This window comes from Macaca mulatta, chromosome 4 (assembly GCF_049350105.2).
Source record: "Macaca mulatta isolate MMU2019108-1 chromosome 4, T2T-MMU8v2.0, whole genome shotgun sequence".
Lineage (NCBI taxonomy): Eukaryota > Metazoa > Chordata > Mammalia > Primates > Cercopithecidae > Macaca > Macaca mulatta.
This window is the reverse complement of record NC_133409.1, coordinates 182964068-182990164: the sequence shown is the minus strand read 5'-3', so window position 1 is coordinate 182990164 and position 26097 is coordinate 182964068. Positions and strand designations below refer to the sequence as shown.

Below are 26097 nucleotides of genomic sequence, written 5' to 3'. Positions count from 1 at the left end.
CCTTCCATACAAATTTTAGAACAAGCTTATTGATTTCTACAAATAATCCTTCAGGGATTATAACTGGGATAGCACTGAATCCACAGATCAACTTGGGGGAAAACTGGCACTTTAGAAATATTGCGTCTTTCAATCCATGAACATGGCATACGTGGTGTACATCCATTTATTTAGATCTTTGATTTCTCATCTCAGTGTTTTATTATTTCCAAACATACAGACCTCATATAAACTCTATTAGGTTTATATCTAAGTGTTTTCTGTTTATTGGTGCAATTGTAAATAATACAGTTTTTTAAAATTTCAATTATTACTTTTTATTGGTATTATATAATAAAACTATTGATATTTTAGCACTGACCTCGTATCCTCTGGCCTTATTAAATTCATTTGGTAGTTCTAGCCATTTTTATGTATTATTTGAGATTTTCTAAGTAGGTAATCATGTCATATGCAAATAGAGATAGTTTTATCTCTTTCTTTCAATGTGTATTCTCTTCCCCACCTCACTTTAGTGTTTTGGCTAGGATCTCTAATATGAGGTTGAATAGGATTGGTGAAAGTGGGCATCCTTGTCTTGTTCCTGATCATAAGGGGAAAACATCTAGTTTCTCACCGTTAAGTGTGATGTTGGCAAAGTTTTGGTAGAAGCTCACTTGGAGGAAGTTCCCTCATATTCCTAGTTTGCTGAGAGTTTTTATCAAAAATGGATTTTGGATTTTGTCAAGTGGTTTTTCTGAATCTAGTCAAATGATAATTTATTTTCTGTACTCTATTGATATGGTGAATTACATTGTTTAATTTTCTAATATTTGAACCAGCATTGCATTCATGGAATAAATTCCACTTGGTCATGATTTATTATACTTTTATATGTTGTTTATTTGACTTGCTAATCCTTTGTTGAGGATTTTTGCACCTATATTAATGATGGGACTTGGCCTGTAGATTTCTCTTCTTGTAATGTTTTCATCTGGTTTTGGCACCAAGGCAATGCTAACTTCACAGAATGAATGGATAACTGTTCTCTCTCAATTATCTGAAAGCTTTGAAAAGGAATAAAATTCTGATACATGAGTGAACCTTGAAAACATTACACTAAGTGAAAGAAAATTATTATGCTAAGTTTGTGTAAAATTGGCACTATTTCTTTCTTAAATGTTTGGTAAATCTGCCCATGAAGCTATCTGAGCCTGGAGATTTTTATGAACTCTTTAAAAAATGTTATTTTAAAAATTGTAAAACATATATGTAATATAATATAAAATTTACCATTTTCACTATTTTTTTTATTTTTATTTTTTGAGACAGAGTCTTGCTTTGTCGCCCAGACTGGAGTGCAATGGTGTGATCTCGGCTCACTGCAACCTCCACCTCCTGGGTTCAAGCGATTCTCCTGCCTCAGCCTCCCAAGTAACTGGGATTATAGGCGCCCGTCACCACACCCAGCTAATTTTTGTATTTTTAGTAGAGATGGGGTTTCACCACGTTGGCCAGGCTGGCCTCAAGCTCCTGACCTTAAATGATCCACTTGCTTCAGCCTCCCAAACTGCTAGGATTACAGGTGTGAGTCACGGTGCCTAGCCCATTTTAACTGCTTTTGGATGTCCAATTCGGTGGCATCAAGTACATTCACAATACATGCAACCGTAAGCACCATCCATTTCTATAACTTTTTATCACCCCAAATAATAATTCCTCACTTTTACCTCCCCCACGCTCCTGGTAACCTCTATTCTACTTCTGTCTATATGAGTTTGACAACTCTTGGTACCTCTTGGATAATTACTGTGGAATTATACACTAATTTTCCTTTTGTTCTAGCTTATTTTACTTGGCATAATGTTTTTAAGATTCATTCAAGTATCAGAACTTCATTAGTTTTTAAAGCTGATTAATATTCCATTGCATGTATAAGTTTTGTCTATATTTTGTCTATCCATTCATCTGTTGATAGACATTTGGATTGCTTCCATCTTTTTCTCCTAGGAAATTTGGCCTGAAGTATCTTTTTGAGTTCCTGCCTTCAATTTTGTTGTGATATACTGAGGTACACAGTATCTACCCCTGGAAATGGTTATAACTCTTCTTCTAGGTAGTTTATTTGGGAACTTGACTCAATTTGGTCAGGAGTTGAGTTCAGCTGGGCTTCTGTTGCTGCTCTGGTTCACTTCAGTGCACCACTGGCTTCAGTGGTCTCTGGTGTTCCTTTGTGCTGAGGATGGCTGCTCAGGTCCTGGAGCATTTTCCTCAGTGTTCCTGCTTCATCCTCAGCTTTGGCCTCCTTGGTACTCCTGCACCACAGACATTTTCTCTCTCTGTGCTCTTGCCACCTCCCAGTGGTAGACTGCTTCTTCTTACCTGCTACGAACAATCCTTGTGGTGGGAAGCAGGAGAATTCTTTGTTCTCAGCTTCAGGCAGGCCCTGTGTGTCTGGGACTTCAGGGTTGGGGTTTCCGCTCCTTCCCTTGGAGCTGAATTATCCTGCATATCTTTGGCAGAGCTTGTGTGCCTAGGGTTGTCAGGTAAAATACAGGATTCCCACTTAAATTTAAATATCATGTAAACAATGAAGAGTTTGTTAACATCACTATGTCCCAAATATTGGAATATACTTATAGTAAAAATTATTTATTGTTCCACGAAATTCAAATTTAACAGTATTTTTATTTGCTAAATCTGGTAACCCTAGATGTTTGGTGTTTTCTACCCTCCCCCAGTAGTAGGAGGCCCAGTAGGGCTCTGGGACCAGGATTGTTTTCTTCTCTTCCGCAAAGGTTAGAGGGTTTCTTGAAAAAATTCTTCCTCAGACATATGCATGTTCACCTGTGCCCTGGGACTGAATGTTTCCTGCTCCTCAAAGTGAATTAAAGCTTTAGTTCCACAGAAGAGAGGGTCTGGGGGGGACTCACGAGTATCCCGCAGTGACAGCGCGTTCCCAGTCCATGTCTGCACCACCGTGAGGCTCTTTCTAATCCTCCAGCTGCAGCCCTGAAATTTCTCTCATGGGAATCTGGTGGAAGCCCGTGGAGAAGAGCCTGGAAGTGGCTCTCGTGAGAATCTGGTGGAAGCCCGTGGAGAAGAGCCTGAAAGTGGCTCTCATGAGAATTTGGTGGAAGGCTATAGAGAGAACCTGGATGTGGCTTCTTGTGAGAATCTGGTGGAAGGCTGTGGGGAGAGCCTGGAAGTGGCTTTCTCTCATACTAGCTCATTCTTGGTTTCTAGAAATCTGTCTTGAAGGTTTATCTTCTTACCTACTTGTATGGTAGCTGGGGTTCTGTTTCTCCCATTTACCATTGGTAGACGAACGCTCAAATCCTTTCTACCCTTGGAAGGAATTGTCTTTTTTGGATATGGAACTATTTGATTGCTCTATGACCTCAGGTGTTTGCGGAGCTCAGGAAAAGTTATAATTCTATGGTATATCTAGTTTTTACTTGTTAGAGTGGGGGCAATACTCTTGCCTTTCTGTATATTTTCAACTCCTTATCTGTCTTTCTTTATGAGTAGAAATCTCAATAAAGACATCATAAAACAGAGCTTTAAATGTATGCATTAGAATGTTCTTTAATTGGTCTTGCAAAGTGCATAGGTTCCTCTGTTGTAATAAATAATACAGTGCCTTATCTTTAATATTCTCTAAATATATGTTAGGGACATTATTTGATCAACAGTATAACTGCAAGGATGTTATTGTAAGGAATTTTCAGGAGGACTGAGAGCCATCTCTCTATGAGCTTGTCTCTCTTTCAAACTGTTTCATTCCTAAGGCTATCTGCCGAGCACAACTGGGGTTGCCAGAACTACCAAACTACTGGAAATGAGGTGCATGATAAAATAAGTTATTGCAAGTTAAGATCTCATAAAACCATCTTTGAGGTTACTTATTTAGCATACATTGACTTTTAAAAATTATCTTTACAATTTAGGACATTGCATAGTTCACTTCCTTAATATCCGTTGCCTATTTAAGCTGACAAATTTGAAATGATAGATCAGAAAGAGGCCTGCTGCATGACATGTATAATTCACTCTGCCAGTCAAATTTAAGAGTCGTTGCCTTCATCTGGCCTTTTTGCTTAGCATTACCTTCCACTGCTGACAACAGGACTGGCAGTGGCTCTCAGAGAGGCGGCCTGTGAGGCTGGAGGCTGGAGGTTCAAGATGCAGGTGTGCGCAGAGCGCGTTTCCTCTGAGGCCTCTGTCCTTGGCTCATTCTCCCTGTGTCCTCACATGGGCTTCCCTCTGTGTCTCTGTGTCCTCACCTCTTCCTCTTGTAAGGACGTTAGTCAGATGAGTCAGATTGGATCCAGGCCACCCTGATGGCCTTATTTGACCTGACTTACCAGAAGTAGCCATCACCGTCATACAGGTGTTCAGGTGGGAACCTCGCTATCTACCATGTCCACGTTGATTTTGCATTCAGCACTCCATCCTTTTTTTTTTTTTTTTTTTTTTGAGACGGAGTCTCGCTCTGTAGCCCAGGCTGGAGTGCAGTGGCCGGATCTCGACTCACTGCAAGCTCCGCCTCCCGGGTTCCCGCCATTCTCCTGCTTCAGTCTCCTGAGACTACAGGTGCCCGCCACTACACCTGGCTAATTTTTTTTTTTTTTTTTTTTTTTTTGTATTTTTTAGTAGAGACGGAGTTTCACTGTGTTAACCAGGATGGTCTCGATCTCCTGACTTCGTGATCCGCCCGCCTCAGCCTCCTAAAGTGCTGGGATTACAGGCTGAGCCACCACGCCCGGCCTCAGCAGTCCGTCCTCTCTAGCCTCCTTTGTTTCAGTTTTGTGACTCCGCCGTCAGCTCTTCCTGGAAGACTCGCCTTATTCGTCCTTCACTCTTACCTTTTTATCTTCCAAAGCTTATTTAAGTATTTTTTGCAAAATTAGAACTCAGCTGCTTTTAAAATTATTAAAATAACGTGCTTGTAGCGTGTTATGTGCTTTCATGGTGGCACGTGCTTTCACTGCTCCCAAAGGTGGGACAAGTGACCATTTTCAGAGTGATCAAAATCTTGTGATTTTGCTGTAAGATACTTAACAAAATTTAAGTTGTTGGGTTTGCTGTGTTTTCTCATGGAATTTGGCTCTGTCTTTTCTGCTTAGGTAACCCAGAGGCACCTGAAACTCAGGTGTCTGGGCAGCAATCATCATTTTCCCACTGAACAGGTTCCTCCTCCTCTGCTCCCAGCCTTTGGGAAGGGCGCTGCTATCCATGAAGTTCCCCAAGCCAGGAACCCAGAGGCACCCTTTGCGTCTTCCTCCTCCCCATTTCCCAAATCCAATGAGTTTCAAGTCCTGCACATCTCACAGTCTGTGGCTTCTCCCACCACCACCCTTCAGTCCCTGCTTCCCCAGGGCCCATCTTTGGTTAAGGTCCTCATTATTTTTCACCTGGCTTTCTGTAAGTCTTCTAACTCATCGCCCCGCCTTCAGTCTCACTAGCAGTCTTACTGCTAGAATATGACATCCTCTAAACTGCCCTCAAGATGTTCAATCTAAAATCTGAATCCCTGGAAGCCTTCCCAAGCTCCCTGGGAGGAGTGTCAGCTTCTGGCCAGGCAGGAGAGGACGATCTTCATCTGTCCCTGCCTCCCTTCTGCTCGCTTCCTGCCTCTCTCCACACTGCACTCTCCAGTCCCACCCTGGTGCACCACCTCGGGTCCCCAGAGGTGCCCGTCTCTCTCGCCAGCACGCCTTTTGGTCCGCAACACCCTGCTCTGGAACTGCCCTTCACCCAGGCTTCCTCCTCTGGCTGAGGGCTTTCTCCTCGTGGGATGCAGCCTGGACTGGTGGCGCTGGAGCCAGGCAGGCCTGAGCGTGGATCCCGGCTTAGCCATTTGCTCAGCCTCCCTGAGCCTAACATTCCTATCTGCAAAAAGGAGAAAATAATACCAACCTTCCAGTATTTCTAGGAGGAATTAGAAATAGTAATAAATATCAGTGTGTGGTAAAACTGACACAGATACCTCTTATCATAGGCCAAGCAGGATTCTGAGTGTCTTCCTCGTATTCACTCATCTGTTACTCCAGACTTCCTTCATGATTCACCTCCTCCATGCAGTCTGTCTTGATTTCTCAATACTTGACTGGACGCCTTTGCTGATTACTTTTTCCCTACCTGTTCACGTTCCCTCTCTCTTTGCCCCACAGGTGTCCTGGGAGCTTGGCGCATACGGAACACACCAGTTGGACTCCTTTGCTGGCTTCCGGGTGGGTGTGGCGTTTGGATAAGGTTGAGAAAGTTTAGGGTGTTTCCTCCCCATGCTGTCCGTGATCAAGCTGTGTTTGTGGCAGCGGGTGTGTCCCTCCCTGTCTTAGTTTGCGAGGGCTGCGGTGAAGCACTACAGACTCGGTGGCATAACCAACCATTATTTACGCACAGTCTGAGAGGCTGGAGGCTGGAAACTCAAGATACAGGTGTGTGCAGAGCGCGTTTCCTCTGAGGCCTCTGTCCTTGGCTCATTCTCCCGGTGTCCTCACATGGGCTTCACTCTGTGTCTCTGTGTCCCCACGTCGTCTTCTTGTAAGGACGTTAGTGGGATTGGATCCAGGCCACCCCGATGGCCTCATCTGACCTGACTGACCTTCTGAAAGGCCCGATCTCCAAATGCACTCACGTTCTGAGGTGCTGGGAGTCAGGGCTTCATAGGAATTTGGGGAAGGGGGACCCAACTCAGCCCCTAGTGATTCCCACCTACTCCACAGGTGGCCCCTCGGCCGTGGCTCCAGTGGTCACTGGGCTCCAACCACGCTGTCCTTCCTCCACCCCTTCAGGCCTGCGATGGTCACAGCTTCCCACTGTCTGGTCTCCAAGCCCAGGGCTCCTCTGGGTTCTCTCCACCCTGCCATGCTGTTCATGAAGTGACTCTCACTGAAGGTGCTTCCGCTGACTGACTGGAGTTTTGTTTGCTGCTGCTGGGACACCTGATGGTGCCTTGGCCGTGAGTACCTTGGGCCACTTTCTTTCTCCCGCCCTGAACACCTAGGCGTGCAGCTCTGTGCTCCCTGTGGAGATGCAACTTCCTTGGGGTAGAAACCATTCTTGCTCTTCGTACACCCTCAGGACCTTGCCCGGGGTCTGATGTATGTAGAGTGGGTGCCGGGCGTTTGGTTCAATGCCATCACTGACGATGGTTTCTGGCGCCACTCTCCCCAGCACTCTCTCCAGCCTCCTGAGCACTGAGTGTTGTGGACTAGGAAACAGCTCCTGGGGATCTCCTGCTCCCACTTCTTCCCCTACAGTCCTGCTCCGGTTCATCTCATGATGCTCAGAGAGACCTGCCAAGCAAGGCATCCTGACTCAGCCTCAAACTACCTTCAGTTTCTCCTGCTCCTGCCGTGACGGTCACCACCACCTCCCACTTTCCAGCACATCCCCGGACTCCAGCCTTTGTGTGGCTGCTCACATCCCTCCTCCCACCAGAAGCAGTGGCTGCTCTCGAGGGGAATTGAACTCAGCCTTCAGGGGGATATGCTCCAAATACCACGATACCGTGGATACCAACCAAACACAAAACAGCTTGGAGCAGGAGTGGCGTTTAAGGTCCTGTTAGTTGCTAGACAGTGGAAAGGTAGGGGAGCCCCAGAGGAGGGAATCTGCACAGCACATATTTTCTGATTCTGTCACTTTGTGTGGCCGTGAAAAATCACCTAATGTCTCAGTTGCTCTGTGGCTTAGACTAGCGTCTCGTGATCTTCAAGGACCTTTCAAGCTCTACAGTTTGATTTTCTTCAACACACGTCAACTTTGACTTGCTGATTTAGCTCATTACCAACCATCCATCTCGCAATGCTGAGTTTTCCTCAAGAAGAAAAGGTTTCCTTTCACAGGCTAAAACGTTCCCAAACCTGTATTCATAGAATTATGCCACTTTTATAGATTTGTAGCCTTTCTAAATTCAAAGGCTTTTCTCAGAAATGGTACTTGTGAGCACCCCATATAAAGGAGAAGGGAAGGCGTGGGGACAGTGACAGGCAGAAATTCACCAAATCAGCTGTGGCTTAGAAGCAGGAGCACAGCCATATGGCCCTTCCACTTGGCATACGGCACCTGCATCCCTCCCTACATGTGGCCCCTTTGGAGGCAATGCTTCGTAAACCAAGAGCTCCAGAACTGACCAAGACAGGCCAATCTTATATTCTTTGCCCTAAATAACAAAAGTTGTTCATCTGGAAACACATAGAAGTATGTATGTTTGAAATAACTTCACAGAAGTACAGAAAGGGAAGGATGCTTGTTTTCACGGAAAGGAAGAGCCAGCTGAGCCAGTTCCAAGCATGCCTTCCTCTAAGCTCCCAAAGCAAATTTTACAAATTCAGAGTATACTTCATGACACGGAAATCATTTACGTGTGGGTCCTTGTTTCCTTGGAGTTATAAAGCAACACTGAGTTAAGAGTGGGGCAGGTTTTCATTTCTGTATCCCCAGTTACTAGCACAATGCCTAGAACATACGAGGTTCTCAATAAATGTTGGTCGAATGAATTAAAAAGGGCCCTTAACGCTTGGAGATAGAGAATGCGCATAGGGCTTGTGAAACCCTGTTACCTGGGGAGCTACCGGGGCTGAGGGACGGTATGGAGGAGGAGACTTAAGAGGGGAAATTAAAAGTGATTAATTACCAACGCATCGATGCACTCAGCCTCTCCATTTTATGAAAATCTAACAACTTTTAGGAGGCTGTCCATCTCCTTTTAAACAAATACTGTTTGAAGCCTTGGGATTGACTCAATTTAATGTTATAAGAAAAAGTTATTAGACTCTCATAGTTATTGTAAGATGTTTTCCAGGGAAAATATTCAAATAGAACCTGATACCTTATTGACTCGGTTGAGGAAAAGATCAAAATGTGTTTTTCTCCATGAAGCAATATTGACATTGAAGTTTCCTCAGCCAGTATTTCCCTTCTGGAAAGCATCAATTGCCCGGTCCAAGCCTTGAGTAGAAATTCGTTCCTGCCATGTGTTCCAAGCAGCTGAGGGTGCCTGGCCCTGCCCAGCAATGGGAGGCAGCTGCTCTCCTTCAACCTCTCACACAGGGAATTATTTGTACCTAAAGAGGATGGGGTTTAAATCATAACTGTCTTTTTCTCGTTAAAGCTAAAGTATATTTCACCAAAATATACCACAGTTATAGGGTAACCAACTGTCCCAGATTGCTCATGACTAAAGGGGTTCCTGGGACACAGAACTTTCAGTTTCAGAATCAGGAAAATCCTGGGCAAACCAGGACACGCTGGTAATCCATAGCACAGAGGCTTTTATACCAAATGGAAGAACCAAATTATGCCCCCTTTTAATGTGGTGACTAAACATTTTAGAAATAAGAAAATCTAACAAATTAAATAGAAAGTAACCGATACAACTAAACCCAGACATTTAAGAAAAGAGAAAAAGAAGGCCAAGGGATTATGAATGTTAAGTCTGTGACAGAGTTGCACTTAATCCACAACTAGAAGAAAGCATGTTCTGTTTCCAAGGAGCTGTTCTGCGAGCACTTGCTCAGACGTCTTACTTCCACAGCCCTGTGATACTCAGATATGTAATGTTACCAATTAGAATCAACACTTACACTGACTCGGAAGTTCTAGAGTTGCTATTACTTAAAAAACATACTTTTAGACCAAAAAGAAGCTTCGTACCGTGGCTCGGGTAAAACGCCAACAATGCTGAGAGCTTCCTGCCCCTTTGGCTTGGTGGTTATCACAGCAACAAAAACAGTGAAATTTTGAAAGCAAAAGTTTATTTTAAATTGTACATATTTTTAAAAGCACTACAGTAAGATGTCCACATATCTGTCTTATATATCAGTTATCTCTCTGCCCATCACTGCACCTGCCCACCTGTTAAGCTGCCCTGTAAACCTCAACAAGCAGGAGGGGAACTGCCATTTAAAAGTTACGTTTTCTGTCTGTAGAGATAAAGATCTCATCTCACCTTTAAGACAGACTGTGGCTTTGCTTGGGAAAAATTACCATCGTGGACACTTTAATCACATCAGAGGTAAGATAGGTACTGCTTTGTATTTTGGGGAAGGAGGGCAGATAAACTGTTGTCATTTAAGCCAAATATAAATGATTTTAGATTGACACATTGTTCTAGTCTGTTCAGTAATGCAAACTGTGCATGGATGAAACAGGGCAAGCTTAGCCCCAGACTTTTCTGCCCCCCTATTTTTTGCAAGGGGCATATGAGAGATGAGAAAGAAATCTATCCCAGCCTTGTGTGATCATGCTGCAATGGCTTGAGCCTCTTCCCAGCAGTTGTCCTCATGTTAGTTGTTGTTTGCGGGGTCTGGAGTTGAGGCCCCATGCAGAAAGGGCACACAGGTATGCAGAGAAGGTGAAAAGCACAGGTCAGACTGGGCGCAGTGCTCACATCTGTAATCCCAGCACTTTGGGAGGCCAAGGGGGGTGGATTGCCTGAGCTCAGGAGTTTGAGAGCAGCCTGGGCAACATAGTGAAACCCTGTCTCTACTAAAAATATAAAAAATTAGCAGGGAGTGTTGGCATGCTCCTGTAATCCCAGCTACTGGGGAGACTGAGGCACGAGAATCACTTGAACCCAGAAGGCAGAGGTTGCAGTGAACCAAGACCGTACCACTTCACTCCAGCCTGGGGGACAGAGTGAGACTCTGTCTTAAAAAAAAAAAAATGCACAGGTCAACCTTCGCTTGAAGGCCAATGGTCAATGGTATTCTCACGAGTAAACATGATATCCTGGTACCAGGTTGTTGCTTCAGATGAGATTGTCTCATCTGGGCAAGGACAGCTCCTCGCCTGCAGGCCAAGTGGTGTTTGGTCAAAACAAAACAAAACAAAAAAACCCAGCAAGTTCTCTGTTGTAAAGAATAGAGAAAATGATTCTGGGTCCATCATCTAGCCTGAGGAGCCCTCGATACGTGATGATTTTCTCAGAATTCACAGGGTTTTCTTGATGAATAACTAATCAAAAGAATGATAAATATTAACACATGAAACCCAATGGAGAGTTTATAATGACAGTGTTATATCATGTCATACGAAACGGACTTCCCCTCTCATGGTAAGTGAAATTTCTCATGGGACATTCCATTCTCTCAGGAAAACCCCTGCTCCCTGTAGCCCCCTACCCAGACATTTTTTAGTGTCTTCAGACCCACTTCAATTTCAGTTTTGCATGAAAGAGTGAATAACGAACACAAACAAAAGCAGGGCAAAGCTCTGCACTGGGGAAGAGCTCAACAGTGACACACGGCAGGCAGCCAGAAGCATCTCTGAGGAGGGCCACCCTAGCCCAGTCGCTTCTTTGAGCTGGGGCTTCCCTTGCTGTCCTCCCTTCTGTTTTCACTTCTGGACTGCCCCCTGGTCCCTGCAGGCGTTTGAAGAAGCAGAAGTGTGCCTCAGAGAGGGTGGCTGGCGGTGCAGGTGCAGCAGGCGCAGATGGTTAGGACTCTCTGTGCAGACACCTCGGGTCCCTTTCCTGCTGTCCACGAGACTGCAGTCCACATGATCATTTTGAACAGGATTTTAGGAGAGTTGGAGACCTCAGAAAGAGTACCACATCCAAGGCAAATGGTAAGACCTTCCGGCCATGTCTCCTTTTGCCCAGGCGAGTTAGGCTGAGAAAGCCCAAGCTCTGCCTCACAGGAGTCCTGCCAGACACTGATGAAAATGATGATTATTCTCCTGAGATTAAAAACGCATTCGTGGTTCAGCTTTTGTTAATTGTTTTGGACTGGAGTCATTAACCATAAAATGTTGTTTTTGTTTTGTTTTGTTTTTAAACCATGGAAAGTTTTAAGGGCCTAGTTTGTTGTCCCAGGTAGAGCTTCCTTTGTAGAGACAGAGAAGTACCTGGGCCAAGTCACACCATTCCACACATGGAAAATCAATGTAAGCAACTTCCATCATGGCCATGCATAAGTCAGGCATGGTTTCTTAACCAAAGATCAAAGAACAACATGATGCCAAGAGGCAGAACCACAGAGAGTATTGTGCTCTGCCAAGTACGGCTGTGGCTGCAGACCAAGGGGTGGAGTACAGCAATACGTGGAAGCATTGTGTGCGAGGGCTCCCTCCTCTCTCTCCTCTCTCTTCTCATCTTCTCTCTCCTCTCTCTTCCCTTCTCCTCTTCTCTCTCTCTCTCGTCTCATCTTCTCTCTCCTCTCTCTTCCCTTCTCATCTTCTCTCTCTCTCTCTCTTCTCTCTCTCGTCTCATCTTCTCTTCTCTCTCTCTTCTCTCTCTCTCTGTTGAGTGTGCCCTATGTCTGTTTCAGAAACAAAAGACAACAGGATTCTGGTTTCTCCTAGAGAGCCGTCTCACATGGAAACTACATTGCTCAAGAAAAGGAAACATGAGGAGATGGCAGCATTGATGGAGTCTCTGGCATATCAAAGGATGAATTATTTGTGATCCTTATGCCTGGACAAATTCAGCGGCCTCCCAGATGTGTTTCTTTCCTAAATGGACAAACATCTACATGGCTCCCCTCACACTAGGAACTATTTTAGATGCTGGACACTAAGACTGATTAACAACTGGTCCCTGCCCTCAGGCAGCTACCATTTGGGGGAAAACAATAGTTGTCCTGAGAATACACAGGCATACATGTTCTGACCTGCAGGCTGATAATAATGTGACCTCCAAGTTTTAGGAACCAGGGCTCTGTCTTATTTCCCCTTTGCTTGACACTGTTTTATAATCTGCCTGATAACTTCATTCCTGCAAGCCTCTGCCAATCCTCCCAGGAACTCTGTCCACAGACTTTTGTTGACTCCCAACTAAATGCCTGACAACATTTTCCCTTTACCTCTCCCAGATTCTCTGCCCTCCTGCTCACTTACCTGGACGTCCATTCCTCTTGCTGCTCTTCCCTGACCCCACACTCTCCAGATATCTGTGCTGAGATCTGAGCCCCCCAAATCTCTTAAGTGAAAGGAGAAAACCATGTTCGTAATCAGAAGACTGCTTTGAAGAGCTGAGGTCGTACACCACAGGGGCCCATCCTCATGGTCAGGCTGCTCTGCAAGGCCCTGAGAACTCAGGTATTCAACTGGGCCGCCTCTGTCTGGACAGTGCTGGAGAAACAGAGAAAATGTTTTGCGCTTTTGCTTCCATAATTCCAGGTTCCACCTTTTTTCTTCTTTCCACAATTCATCAGATTCTAGCTTTCTTTTACTTTCAGTCATGCTTTGGCTAGATTAGCTCCTCATTTTAGCTTCTTGCTCTGAATTTGTTAATAATGAACAATTGTGGCTTAAGAATTCTGCAGAGGCCGGGTGCGCTGGCTCAAGCCTGTAATCCCAGCACTTTGGGAGGCCGAGATGGGCAGATCCCAAGGTCAGGAGATCGAGACCATCCTGGTTAACATGGTGACACCCCATCTCTACTAAAAAATACAAAAACTAGCCGGGCGAGGTGGCGGGCGCCTGTAGTGCCAGCTACTCAGGAGGCTGAGGCAGGAGAACGGCGGCAACCCGGGAGGCGGAGCTTGTAGTGAGCTGAGATCCGGCCACTGCACTCCAGCCTGGGTGACAGAGCGAGACTCCGTCTCAAAAAAAAATTAAAAAAATAAGAATTCTGCAGAGAACTAACACGATCTATTAGTGTAGATTTAGCGGGTTATTGAAGAGAGGGGGTTGGAGACATTTCTGACTGTCATGACTGAGAGGGTGCTACTAGAATGCAATAAGCAGAAGTCAGGGATGCTTCTGAATATGCTGCAGTGCACAGGACAGCCTTCTAGAACAAAAATTTATCCAGCCTCAAAAGTCAGTTTTGCCGAAGTTGAGAAACCCTGGACTGCAATATGTTCAAGAGGCCAATGAAGATTACATAATTACTTCTCTGTTGGGTAGAGGTTAATCTCAATGCTCTGAAATTATCACTAACACCTACAATGATTTGGCTAACTCTAATGGTTGAGCTTCTGTTTGTGGGCTTTTATACACCGCCACCTTAAAGTTTAAGGTTACTGCTCACTAAACACACCATTAACCAGTTATCCTTAACCATGTGTAAGTACGGACTCAGCTGTCCTACACACTTTGTAGACCATTCCTCATTGTGCACACATGAAGGCTTTACCTGTTTTGGAGTTGTTGCCAAAATTTGTGATGTTGATAGTACTGAGAGGAAGAAAATAACAAGAAGAAAAGTGGAAGTAAAAATCTTACGTAGTGTGAAAATCCACTGGGCTTGTGATGCCTTAAAATTTTTATGAGAGAGATAAAGCACAAATGAATAAAGATTCTACTTTGGATGTGAAAAATGTCGGCTTTGTTGAAGAGTTTCCTCTCTTCCTTTCTTTCCATAATCAAGAGCTAGAGAGTAAAAGTTATAGAACTACAAGACGTGAACATCGGGAATTATTATTATAATAAAGAGAGGTGTTCCAGGGTTAGGGTGGAGGAGAGTACAGGGAGTCTCTTGTGGGAAACTCCCGAACCCCACAAAATCAGTAACTTTTTTTTTTTTTTTGAGACGGAGTCTTGCTCTGTTGCCCACACAGAAGTGCAGTGGCACAGTCTTGGCTCACTGCAGCCTCTGCCTCCTGGGTTCCAGCAATACTCCTGCCTCAGCCTCCTGAGTAGCTGGGATTACAGGCACACCCCACCAAGCCTGGCTAATTTTTGTATTTTTAGTAGAGACAGGATTCTGCCATGTTGGCCAGGCTGGTCGAGAACTGCTGACCTTAGGTGATCCACCCACCTCGGCCTCCCAAAGTGCTGGGATTGCAGGCGTGAGCCACCATGCCCAGCCAAAACCAATACATTTTTTAAAAAAAATCTTCCTCGTCTGACTTCTGGTGTTAACAGTCTCCTCTTTTCTCATTTAACCAAAAAGAAAAATTTGAGATTTTGATAGCAACTCTGGGCATGTGGACCTTTTAGGACCATACTGAATGCTGATTTTGACTGTAAGGAGGAAGCCATGGCAGGTTCTGAGTTTAGGGGGAATTGGCAAGCACATGGTCCAAGCTGGAGAAATATATCTATAAGAAGAGTATGAATAAGAGAAGAAATATTCCAAGCAGATGACAGAAGAAAAAAATCGGTATGAATTTGTCATTCATGGTCAAGTACCAGTTTATGAACTGGTTGCGTTCTTAAACATTCATCTGACTGTTGGATGAACAGCCCAAGGAGGGCAGAGGGCTGCAGAAGTAATTCATTGGTTGCTGGATAGAAGCTTCAAAAATTCACAGTTTAATGGTCTTGTTTTAAAGAGAGGAAAAAAAAAAGCTAGATCAGAAAAGTTGATCATCTTGCTCAAGACCTCCTTAAGAATCAGAAATAGAGGCTGATTACGGGATTCCCCAGGCAGTCCACTAACTATTCTGTGTTGTCTCTAAGCAGGAAGGCAGTAAAAACAGTTACTTAATGGCAGTGTGTGGCAGAGGGGAAAGCAGGCTGTCCAGGTGACTGAGAAGCAGGCGGGAGAAGAGGAAGTGAAGGCAGTGAAGAAGGAACACGCTCCCAAAACAAGAGGCAGAAAGGGCACTCTGGGTCTGGTCCCATCCTACCCACAGAAAACAGGCAAGCCCATACTGAGTGAGGGCTTTCTACACGGAGGGTTTTGATACCATTTCTTGCCCAGAAGATATGGTGTACAAGGACAGATCAGAACTTCACCTGTTTTCTCAGCCACAAGAAATTATTAATTTATTTCACAGATATTTACAAAATCACTATTTTGTGCTAGATTCTGTCCCAGGCCACATGGCTGTAGTATTGAATAAGACAACTTTTTTTTTTTTTTTTTAATCTGAAAGTTGCTGGTGAGTGAGACAGATAAAAAGAAAGCAAATACATATATTTTCCGATCAATAATACTGAGTAATATGACAGTGACTGGAGGACCCACCTGGAACTGGGTGGTTAGGAAAAGCCTCTTAGGAGAGATGGCATTTGGGCCGATACCTCAGAGATAAGAGGCAGCTATGCAGAGACCTGGGGATCCAGGTGTCTGGATAGTGAGCACAGCCCAGCAAGCCTGACAGGTTCAAGGAACACACAGGAGACCAGCATGTCTGTAACTCGCTCAGCAAGAAGATAAAATGAGGTCAGCAGGAGTGAGCCAGGACACATCAGATTGATGCATGTACTCATTCAGCAAATATTTGTTAAGCACCTACTATGTTCAGGACATTGTTGAGGATACATACATTAAAAAGAAAAAATACTGGCTCAAGGATTCTGTCCCCGGAGAGAAACTTAGAATTTACGAACGTTGATAGAATGCCCAGAACAATTCTGCTACAGGTTAGAAATTGATCCGTTCCAGACGGAAGCACGATGCAGACATTCAGGGGCACACATCGTCCAAGGCCGTGGGGTCTGCGGTCAGAGATCCAGCCATCTGCTCCCCCAGCGTAGGGAGGTCAGGCCTCCCGGGGGTGAGTCACGTAGCCCACCTCTCCCCACCCGCGAGCCTTCTCGTCTTGGTGCACCGGGCAGGGCCGCAGGAAATCCCCCGGCCTAAATCTGTCGCCCTCAGAAAACCCAGGCAGGGGAGCCCCCAGAGACCAGGCCTCTGATTAGCACCTGATTCACGGAGGCAGCCAAGGCAGGCTAGCGACTGCTGGTAACCGGCCCCCGGAGTCGCCCCGGGGGAAAAGGCCAAGGGGCTCTGGGCACCCCCGACCTTGGAGCGGGCTCGAGACCAGCGCAGCCGCCGGGTCAGGGCAGCGCCTGCGCGTCCGCCAGGCCCCGCCCCCGGTCTCGGGCGCCCCGCGGGCGGCTCGGGCCGCGCACGCGCCGTGGGCTTGGGGCCGCCCGAGAGCCCGAGGCCGAGCCTGCCCCGCCCGGCGGCCGCGAGCCGGGGTCCGCGAAGGCGGAGCGGGAGCCCGACTACAAGTCCCAGGGTGCGGGCGGGCGGACCGAGGAGGGACGCTGGGCCTGCCCGGTGCGCACGGGGCGGGGACCGGCCAGGCGGGACCACTGCCCGGCACAGGCTCCGGGGCCCCTGCGCTGCTCCCGCCGGGAAGTTCCAGGCCGCGGACGGAAAGCCCAGCCTTCCGCGCCGGCCTCGGGAGCGCGCCGGGTGGCCCGGCCGGTCCCCGCCGCCGACTTGTCGACACTGCGCGCACTCAGTCCCGCCCGCGCCTCCTCCCCGCCCGCCGCCGCCGCTCCTCCCCGTAACATGCCATAGTGAGCCGCGAGCACACGGCCAGGGGCGCTAGGGTTCGCCTTCAGCCACCATGGGGAATGGGATGAACAAGGTAACGTCTCCCCGCGTTCGCGCTGGGTGTGCTCCGCGCTGCAGCCTCCTCTGCGGCGGGTGCCGGCCCCCCGTCCTGGCTGCCCGGCGACTGGAGCCCGGGGCGCCCCTGCCCGCGGGGGGACGGGCGCGGAGGGAGGGGCGGCGCGCCGGGGCGGCGACTGCGGATCGGGGTTCGGAGGGTGCCCGCCCCGCCCTCCCGGCTTCCGGGTGGGCAGCCCGAGCCGCCGCCTTCGCAGCCGGTGCGTGTCTGAGGCTGGAGCGAGCCGCGCGCTTCGAGAGCCTGGACACGTTCCGCCGGGGGAGCAGCTGAATGGATGTGGTTTCTGTTTTCCCTCCTCTTCGCTCCCGAACTGCGCTCTGGAAGCGTCACCCCCCCACATCGTTAGCGAACGGGCGTCCGCTGTCATTTCCTCTTTCCCCTCAGAGTCTGTGCGGCCGCCCGTGGGCGCAGATAGTTTTTCTGTGGACAGAGAAGTTAGCAGAGTCCTCAGCCCTGAGCTGTTTCTAGATAAGGGGGAAGCGGAGGAAAGGTTCGGAGCGCGTTAGGTTGTGTGACGCTGCGACGAGGGCAACCTGTTGCTGGGGGCCTGCCCCACGCGGCCTTCCAGAACGTCTGCGCTGCTCCCTTTGTCCCGTCAGTGTCTGGGCCCCACCCTGGGTTCGCTGTGCCCCGCACCTCCCTTCCCAGCCCGTGGGATCCCTTTCCTGTCCACGGACGCTGCCAGATGCCAGCCCCGGCGGCTGGGAGTTGCCGGGGTGTGTTCGTGTGAACCACGAGGTTAAGGATTTTGTTACTTGGTGCTGGGCTGGTTTCAAGGAAGGAGTCACCAGACTTTACAGAGCCCACAACACAGACAGTAGCTTTTTGCAGGTCTTTGAATGGTCCTGGATTGGATGAGTCGTCTTTCTGCTTCACTTTTTCTTTGCGCTCCGCCCACCCGCAGCTCTACACGCTGTCGGCGTCCACACTTTCTGCGTGGGGATGGCAGTGCGGCTGTGTTTTCTTCCTGTCCCTCAACACGGGGTCGGCAGTGGTTTGGGAGTTTGGGCTGGAGTGTTGCAAATGCGGATTCCCGGTAGGGAAGGGGAGATGCAGTGGGGAGTCAGTCCAGGGAAAACCTAAGTTTTCCCGTGCCCATGTCATGTTTATTGTGTCCTGGTTACTCAGTTTGTGAAAGAACTATTGTGTGTTTGGGGCTTGCATACCAATACTGAGGTATTTTGGTAAACAGAATTGTATTCACTTTTTTTTTTTTTGGCGAGTGATCAAGTTTGGGAACAGACTCTCTCCGGCTAAATACTTGTATTATATTCCCATGAGCACTGGAATCCATCGCACCACGAGTCTCCTGCTTTTTAAATTAAAACAACAATAAAGATGGTCATCGTAAGTTTGTGGGCTCCGTTTGCCTTGCCATTGATGACGGCGGTATCTCAGCTTTCCTTTGGTTATTTCTACAGTTTTTCCCACTTGAGCTGTTCACTCTCCACCGTTTTCAGCATTAAATTTATAGTATTTGTGTAATACAATTCAAAAAATATATTTAGGAATACAGATGGTTGCCTAAGGGATCAACGTTATTTTCATGCTTTTCAACAAAAGCAGTAATATTCATACACTTTTTACCTTTCAAAATGGGTAATAAATTGCTTGACTTTTAGTATCTTGTGAATAGAGACTCACAGTGTATAAATGAAGAAATATATGTATAGAGAGATTTAGAGACTTCTCTGCTTCAACGCTTGTTTATTATGTACATACTATGAGCCAGGTGTTGTGCTAGTGGGTGGGGAGGCAGGAAAAGGGAGTGCGGTGGTAAGTGACCCAAAAATCCTTCACAGAACCTTCAGTATAGATCAACGCTTGTCCAGCACTAATATGATGCGAGCCATGTATATAACTTAAAATGTTCAGGAGCCACATTAAAAAATAAACTGGTGAAATTAATTTTAATAATATATTTTATCGAACAATATATTAAAACTATTGTTTCAACATGTAACCAATATATAAAATTATTCGTGGAAGATTTCATGTTTTTTACTATGTCTTTGTGAAAGGAAAAATCTCGGGATCCCCAGATCACTTATATATTCAAAGCATAGCATGTATTTTATACCTAAATCACGTCTCATTTTGGACTAGCCGCATTTGAAGTACTCAATAGTCACTGTGGCTGATGGCTGCTGTGTTGCACAACACAGGGTGTGTATGTGTGTGGGAGTGAGAGAGAGAGAGAGAACACAAGGTGGGGAGGAGTAGAGGCTCCAGAGGATAACATAGGCAATTTCAGAAAAGTGGGGGAAGCAGAAGATAGGATGAAAGTGACCTAGAAGGGGCATTCAGCCCAGGCAAGGAATCCTGCTGCAGTAAACATGTTTACGTGAGATCAGGAGGAACTACCCCAAATCACAAGGTTAGTTCGTGGCAAAGTAGATTGCTGGAGGCCAGTGAGTTAAGAACCTTAACCAGAACTTTTCCACATATTACTGTGTGACTTGGAACGAGGCTTCGTGTTTTTCCCATCTGTAAGAAAAAAAGAATGTTGATTTGCAGAATCAGTGGAAGGTGCTACCCCTAGAAATCCTTTTCTAAGAACATTTATAAATATGTGCAATGCCTCGGGAACTAACGTAACTTGGAATGTGTGTGCCCTGAGGTTACTGGGACAAGATTTCTTTCCAATCTCATACGCATTGGTCATTTTTGGCAAAAGAACGTTTCTGGTCTAAACAGTGCAGGCTCCATTCTGACTGCTTTGGGAGAGCAGTTTCTATTATTTCACATCCCCATGATGGCTCTTCTTGTCAGTACATTCCGGTCTCCTGTATGGCAAAATACTGTGCCAATTCCCATTAGGTATACACAGCAGATTATCAGAAGATGGAAGGGAAAAAGGCTTTTGTATTGTAGAAAATTAAAGATGAGGAAATGAAGGCAGGACCGGGTGCGGTGGCTCGTGCCTGTAATCACAGCACTTTGGGAGGCTGAGGCAGGTGGACTGCTTGAGTCCAGGAGTTTAAGACCAGCCTGGGCAACATGGCGAAACCCTGTTTCTATCGAAAATACAAACAAGCAAACAAACAAAATCAGCTGAGTGTGTGATGGCTTGCATCTGTAGTCCCAGCTGCTTGGGAGGCTGAGGTGGGAGAATCACCTGAGCCTGGGAAGTCTAGGCTGGAGCGAGTCGTGATTGTACCACAGCACCCCAGCCCTGAGCAGCAGAGGGAGACCCTGTTTCAAAAAAAAAAAAAAGCAACACCATTGTGAACCATTTGTTTTTTTAACACTTTATAAAATCTCAGCCTCACAATAGCCCTATAAGGTCAAACGACCTTATATTTGCCCAGATTGGGGAATGGAGATTTGGAGAGGTTAGGTAAGATAAGGTCCAGTGCTAGGCAGGGCGGAACTGGGTTTGGACCCCAGTCTCTACTGATTTTCAGGATAGGAAAAGTCTGTCCTTTGAGCTGGGTGCCAATTCATCCCAAGTCAGTTTTAAAATTCCTAAAAAGTAATTTGAAAAGCTCCTCATAGCTTCGATTACTTGTCAAATAGCCAAAATCACCTCTCTTCCTTCATGTTTGACATTGATAAGGAAGGGGGTAAAAGGCAGCAAAACTAAAACTATTTTTTTATTGTTTCTGTTTGTTTGTGTGTGCAATTCCTAGGTAGATGCCCCACGCTGGCCAAAATTATAATCGCCAGTGAGTTTATGGTGTGTTTTGAGTACGTTACCACGTAGAGTAAGCCACAACGCCATGAAGCAGGTCCTGTTATTTCCGTGCCTGTTTTCTCGATGTACACAGAGGTTAGGGAACTGCCAGGGTCACCCAGCTGGTGGGTAGCAGAGCCGGGACTCGAAGCCACAGTGGCTCAGCCACAATGCAGAGTGCCTCTAAGATACTCGTCTGCTGAGATGTTCGTCTAGTAAATGTCTCTGGTAAGATTAGGGTTAAAGTGAGCAGGGTGTTGCATGCAAATGTCGTGTTCCTGTGGAGCCTTTGAAAACTCCTAGTTGACTCAAAGTTCTCTCGAGTCTGAACCCTCAAATCTTTTGGGGGAGAGCCTGTAAACAAAACTCCTGTCCTCACTGTCTACTTATTAGTCTTCAGTACTACAATACCCCATTAAAAACAAAACAGCGACTAGTCTCTAGCCAAACATTATGTCAGAGAAGGCTGCCCGAAATGCTTCTCATGTGCCAGCAGTCTTTATCTTGATCAGCCTCAAAGTGGGCTGAAGCCTCGTGTTCTAGGGCAGGATATGAGGACCCTCTGGTTGGCATCTTGCCCTCCACTGACTGCCAGGGTTCGTTCAGCTCATCAAGCATCCGGCCTGCCTGCTCTTGTGGCCTCTTCCTTCCTCCCTGCTGTGTGTCCTCTGAAAGCACCCTGCCTGGTGGGAATGGCTGCCATCCTGTATTTCTCCCTGCCTGGTGGGAATGGCTGCCATCCTGTACTTCTCCCTGCCTGGCGGGAATGGCTGCCATCCTGTACTTCTCCCTGCCTGGCGGGAATGGCTGCCATCCTGTACTTCTCCCTGCCTGGTGGGAATGGCTGCCATCCTGTACTTCTCCCTGCCTGGTGGCAATGGCTGCCATCCTGTACTTCTCCCTGCCTGGTGGGAATGGCTGCCATCCTGTATTTCTCCCTGCCTGGCGGGAATGGCTGCCATCCTGTACTTCTCCCTGCCTGGTGGGAATGGCTGCCATCCTGTATTTCTCCCTGCCTGGCGGGAATGGCTGCCATCCTGTACTTCTCCCTGCCTGGTGGCAATGGCTGCCATCCTGTACTTCTCCCTGCCTGGTGGGAATGGCTGCCATCCTGTTCTTCTCGGGAAGCCTCTCATGGTGCTGGGAGGCCTCACTTCAGTGGGTGTGTCTTGTTCCCTTGGGGAGCTCACTGTTGCTGAGAGGGGCTGGCTACCAAAAAGCCTGACCTGGGGAACCTCCGCCTCTCTGCTGCTTCACGGCTGTGATCTTGAACAAGTCACTTAGATGTTTCTCGGCGTCAGGATTGTTTTCCTTCCTGGATTCGTAGATGTGTAGAACTGAAAGACCTTAGGAGGTTAGCTAATCCAATCTCCTCCTCCCTGGCTCTGAAATGAGGGTAATGATACCTTCCCCGGTTACTACTTGAGTTACTGGGAGAAGCAAATGGGAATTTATTAGAACACAGTTTTCCAAACTGTAAAGTTCAAATACAGTCTGTTTTGAGTATTCTTGGATGTGACTGACACTTGTTTGAGGATGGCTTTTGCCCTGTTAGGAAGATGAGGGAGTGTAGTTGGGAAAGGATTATAATTCAAGGGGAATATGTTCCCTCTAGGCACAGACCGGTGTTCCTCAACGGCTGCTCCTGTAGACATTTCAGGATAATAACTTGTGCGACTGCCCTGTGGATTATGAGAGGTTTAGCAACATCTCAGATCTTCACCCAATAGTTGCCAGTAGCACCTCCTCCCCACCTGTGACAACCAAAAATGTCCCTGACGTTGGCAGATATCCCCAGGGAGTGAAATCATCCCCAGTCGAGAACCACTATCGAGGGTTCTTCCTCTCAGAATTTCCTGAGGCCTGTGTGGTCTGGAACTGGAGAGTTAGCAAAAGGTGGAATAGGGCTACAGGGCTGAGAAGCTGTATTTTCATACGGGAAGGGACTGGAAGGTCAGGCACTTTTGTGCTGCTAAATTCATGTGTTTCCACCTGGCGGCAGGTGACTTGGTTGCCTGCATAGTCCAGTCATCCATCCATTCACCTGTTCATGATATTATTATTGAACACCTGCTATTGTCAAGGCACTGTGTTAGATCCTGTAGTGGGTTGTTAGTATGAAAGACACGAAGATCCCGCCATGCAGATTAGTCCCAGGCAGCTTGGAGAGGAGCCTCCTGCAGGAAGTGAACACTCAGCCGCTGCTGCAGGACTGACAGACAGATGGCCACGTGCTGGTGGGCTCTGGTTCCTTTCCTCTACACCACCCCCCGAGGGCTCTCTTTTCTCCATTTAGTATTACATTTTTGTTTCATGTTGAAGAGCAGATGTTAAAGGCAGTGTTCTAAGGGCCCAGGAGAATATTCTCATATTCTTCCCTTTTTATATGCAAACTGGTTAAGTCCATGGCCAAATGGCATTTAAAAAGTCTGTGTGACATTTAACCCTTCAAGGAATCCACCAGAGTTTTTCCCCTTCATCCCTGGCTTTGAAACCCAGAAAGTCCTTTCTGACATAGAAAGAATTAAGATTCCACCGCCACCCCACCCCACACACGGCCTTCTGCGGCTGCTTGCTCAGGAATTTACTTCTCAACATCAGTTTGGGTGGGGTTCTTAGATTCCATGCATCCTGAAGGACTAAAAGAAATGTTTAAAAAATAAACTCAAAATATTTCCTGCCTTAGAAGCAGTATTCTTTTGTGCTTAAGTGCGTTTTTGTGGCTGAGGATTTGTGTTTTTGCATTTCTGTGAAGCTGGAGTTAGCACAGTGTAACACGTGGGTGTGAAGCTATCCGTCAAGAGGAACCATCAAGCATGGAGAATCTTTAGGATGATTTCAGAGCATTTCTGCAGAAGGGTTCTGCCTATATTATCTATGCCCAGACAGTCTTGTAACAGAAAACAGGAATCTTTGACCTGCAGAATGCCAGAGACCATCTTCCTCTGTGGCCTGTGCTGTTTCATCACCGTTTGTTCACTGACTTCCTCTCAGTGTGTTCGACTCTGGGCAGGTTTTAGGGACACATTAGGAGACAAGACAGATGCAGCCCCTGCTGCAAGATCAATCCGAAAGTCAGGAAATGAATAAAGCCATTTAGCCACTGATAACTGTGGTGAAGAAAATAAAACAAGGCGATATGAGAGAGAGAGTGCCGGGGAGTTCGGTGGTCAGGAGAGACCTCCCTGGAAATGGTCATCTTGTGGGAGGCTGCTCAGGACCAGCATCCCCAGCACAGGGAAAGGACGGTTTCAGAGGCCTGAAGAGGATTAGCATCAATTCTGTGCTTTTTACTTTAGCGTAGTGGGACATTCCCGAGTTGCGTTTACAAACTCTTTTTTCCGACTTGGCCTGGCTTTCTACCAGGTGGTCATGATTTCGTTTTCTCTCTGTGTTTCTTGCTTCTGGCTTGAGCTCAGCTCCTGCATGGGCTGACTGGTCAGCCGGGTTGTACCAGATGAACACTTGTTTTTCCCAGGTCTCCTCTGCTGGAAAGTCACTCGATTTTATTTCATGTTCTCTTTCTCTGTACGCACGGATTACCAGCAACAAAAATATCGTGAAAGTAGGTGGGTCAAAATTTTTGTGATTTCCAGGTTGAAAGCCCACATCAGGGTCCGTGGTGGTAAGCAACAGCATCCAAACGTGGTTACCTTGGGTGGAACAGAGCAGAGCAGACAGCCTGGTGGCTGGAGAGCCAGACTCGGGGCAACCTTGGCAGGAGCAGATGCTTAAACTGGTCACTGAGGGCATTTCTGGGGCTACTGCAAGATGCTGATGCTGCAGCCAGTGGACTCTGAAGGTGCCAACAGCCCTGTTGCCAAAGAGGACACTCCAGGCCGCCCCTGCCGTCGGCGAGCAGACTCGTCACACACGGGCACACCCATGTAGCAGCGAAGGCTCATGTGAGCAGGTGTCCGGCTTTGGCAGCTTCTGTACTAAGAGCCAGGCTCTGCTTCCCACCCAGACTCCCTGGGCCCAGGATATCCCCAAACCTAGGAAAGGGTTTCAGAGACTGGAAAACCACTAAAATAAATGGCCATTACAGGGTTTGTGATTTTCGAGCATACCCAGGGGATAAAGGACCCCACACAGTGGGAACTTCTTCTCTGTTTAGAACGATTATTTGGGGCAAAGAAAGTGCTATTGCAAGGTGGGACCAGTAAGGGGTATTGGGAGAGTGGGGGTGACCTGGCTCGGCTGGACGTGAGAAGGAAGTTAGGGGAACCCTTCAGAGATACGTTGGAGCCAACGTGCGAAAGCCATGCTGAATATGTATTGAATGTTTGGCCTTGATTTTTTAAGTAAAAGGGTTGTCACTGAACATTTTGAGGTAGAAAATCACCCAGGAAGAATATGGCTTTAGAAAATTAATTTGATAGGACAGAGGAGTGAGTTCTGTGTTTACTACTGTAACCCCCGTGGGAACTGAGGCTCTGGGCAAGGCCGAGGAGGGATACCGTGAGGGTCTTCTAATTCCCGGGAGGAGGGGAGCGGAGAGTTGAGAGAGGTGCCACAGCGGTGGGAGCCCCAGGTTTTCCATGCAGGGTGACTGGGAGAAGGTGGCATCATCGGGGCAGGAGGACTCGACACGGGGGTGGGAAAAGAGTGGTTTGCTCGAGATGGTTCTGCAGCAAGCCGGGCTCCAGACGGTGAATTTAGGAGTCAGAACATCACGGTTCTACAACATTAGAATGTGGAGATGGTCTACTCTCATGCCCTCATTTAATTTTAAAGATAATATAAAATTTATTAGTTTGTGTTTAGTAGAGAAGACAGTAGATGTACAAAGAAAAAAAGCAAAGATGGGCCGTAATCTGTTTTCCAAATAATCCCTCTTGATTTAAAAAAAAAAAAAAAAACCACCATAAACTGGCATAGTGCATGCACAGGACTAGCGCGTCAGGTGGTGTAGGCAAGCTCAGAGAGAAGTGCAGAAGCCCCCCTCCGGGACGCCGCCGTCGCCGTCGCCGAGGTGCGCGTGGTGACGAAGGGAGTGTGCTGCGCACAGCTCTACCTTTCCTGTTTTTCATACCATTTTCAAGATGTATTAAGTTAAAATGCATGAGATTGTCTTCCTCACAGTCCCACACATCTTAGGCATCTTAGTAGTATTTCATTTCATGGCACCTAACTCGGAGTCTGGATAGCGGCCAGTGGCCACAGTGTCCG

General features: G+C 47.1%; 1 protein-coding gene and 2 long non-coding RNA genes across 9 annotated transcripts in view; 2 read left to right on the top strand and 1 right to left on the bottom strand.

Annotated features, from left to right (window-relative positions):
- The first annotated feature begins 6155 nt into the window (after nt 1–6155).
- LOC144340599 (uncharacterized) lies at nt 6156–8497 on the top strand. Its single transcript, XR_013416872.1, has 2 exons — nt 6156–6422; nt 6780–8497. It is a non-coding gene; the product is annotated as an uncharacterized LOC144340599 (long non-coding RNA).
- A 1227-nt stretch (nt 8498–9724) lies between these two features.
- LOC144340598 (uncharacterized) lies at nt 9725–13063 on the bottom strand. The gene is made up of 2 exons (XR_013416871.1): nt 12829–13063; nt 9725–12251 (listed from the first exon to the last, which is right to left on the bottom strand). It is a non-coding gene; the product is annotated as an uncharacterized LOC144340598 (long non-coding RNA).
- A 3690-nt stretch (nt 13064–16753) lies between these two features.
- DUSP22 (dual specificity phosphatase 22) overlaps nt 16754–26097 on the top strand; it is a 58363-nt gene continuing 49019 nt past the window's right edge. For 5 of the 7 annotated variants that reach the window (XM_077998618.1, XM_077998616.1, XM_015135395.3 and 2 more), the window contains exon 1: nt 16754–17207. Coding sequence is in view for 2 of the 7 variants with exons in the window: in XM_015135394.3 (XP_014990880.1) it covers nt 17187–17207 (21 nt within the window). In the remaining 5 variants the exon portion in view is untranslated. The remainder of the gene's footprint in view (nt 17208–26097) is intronic. The other 2 variants (NM_001260542.1, XM_077998619.1) reach the window with 2 other exon arrangements.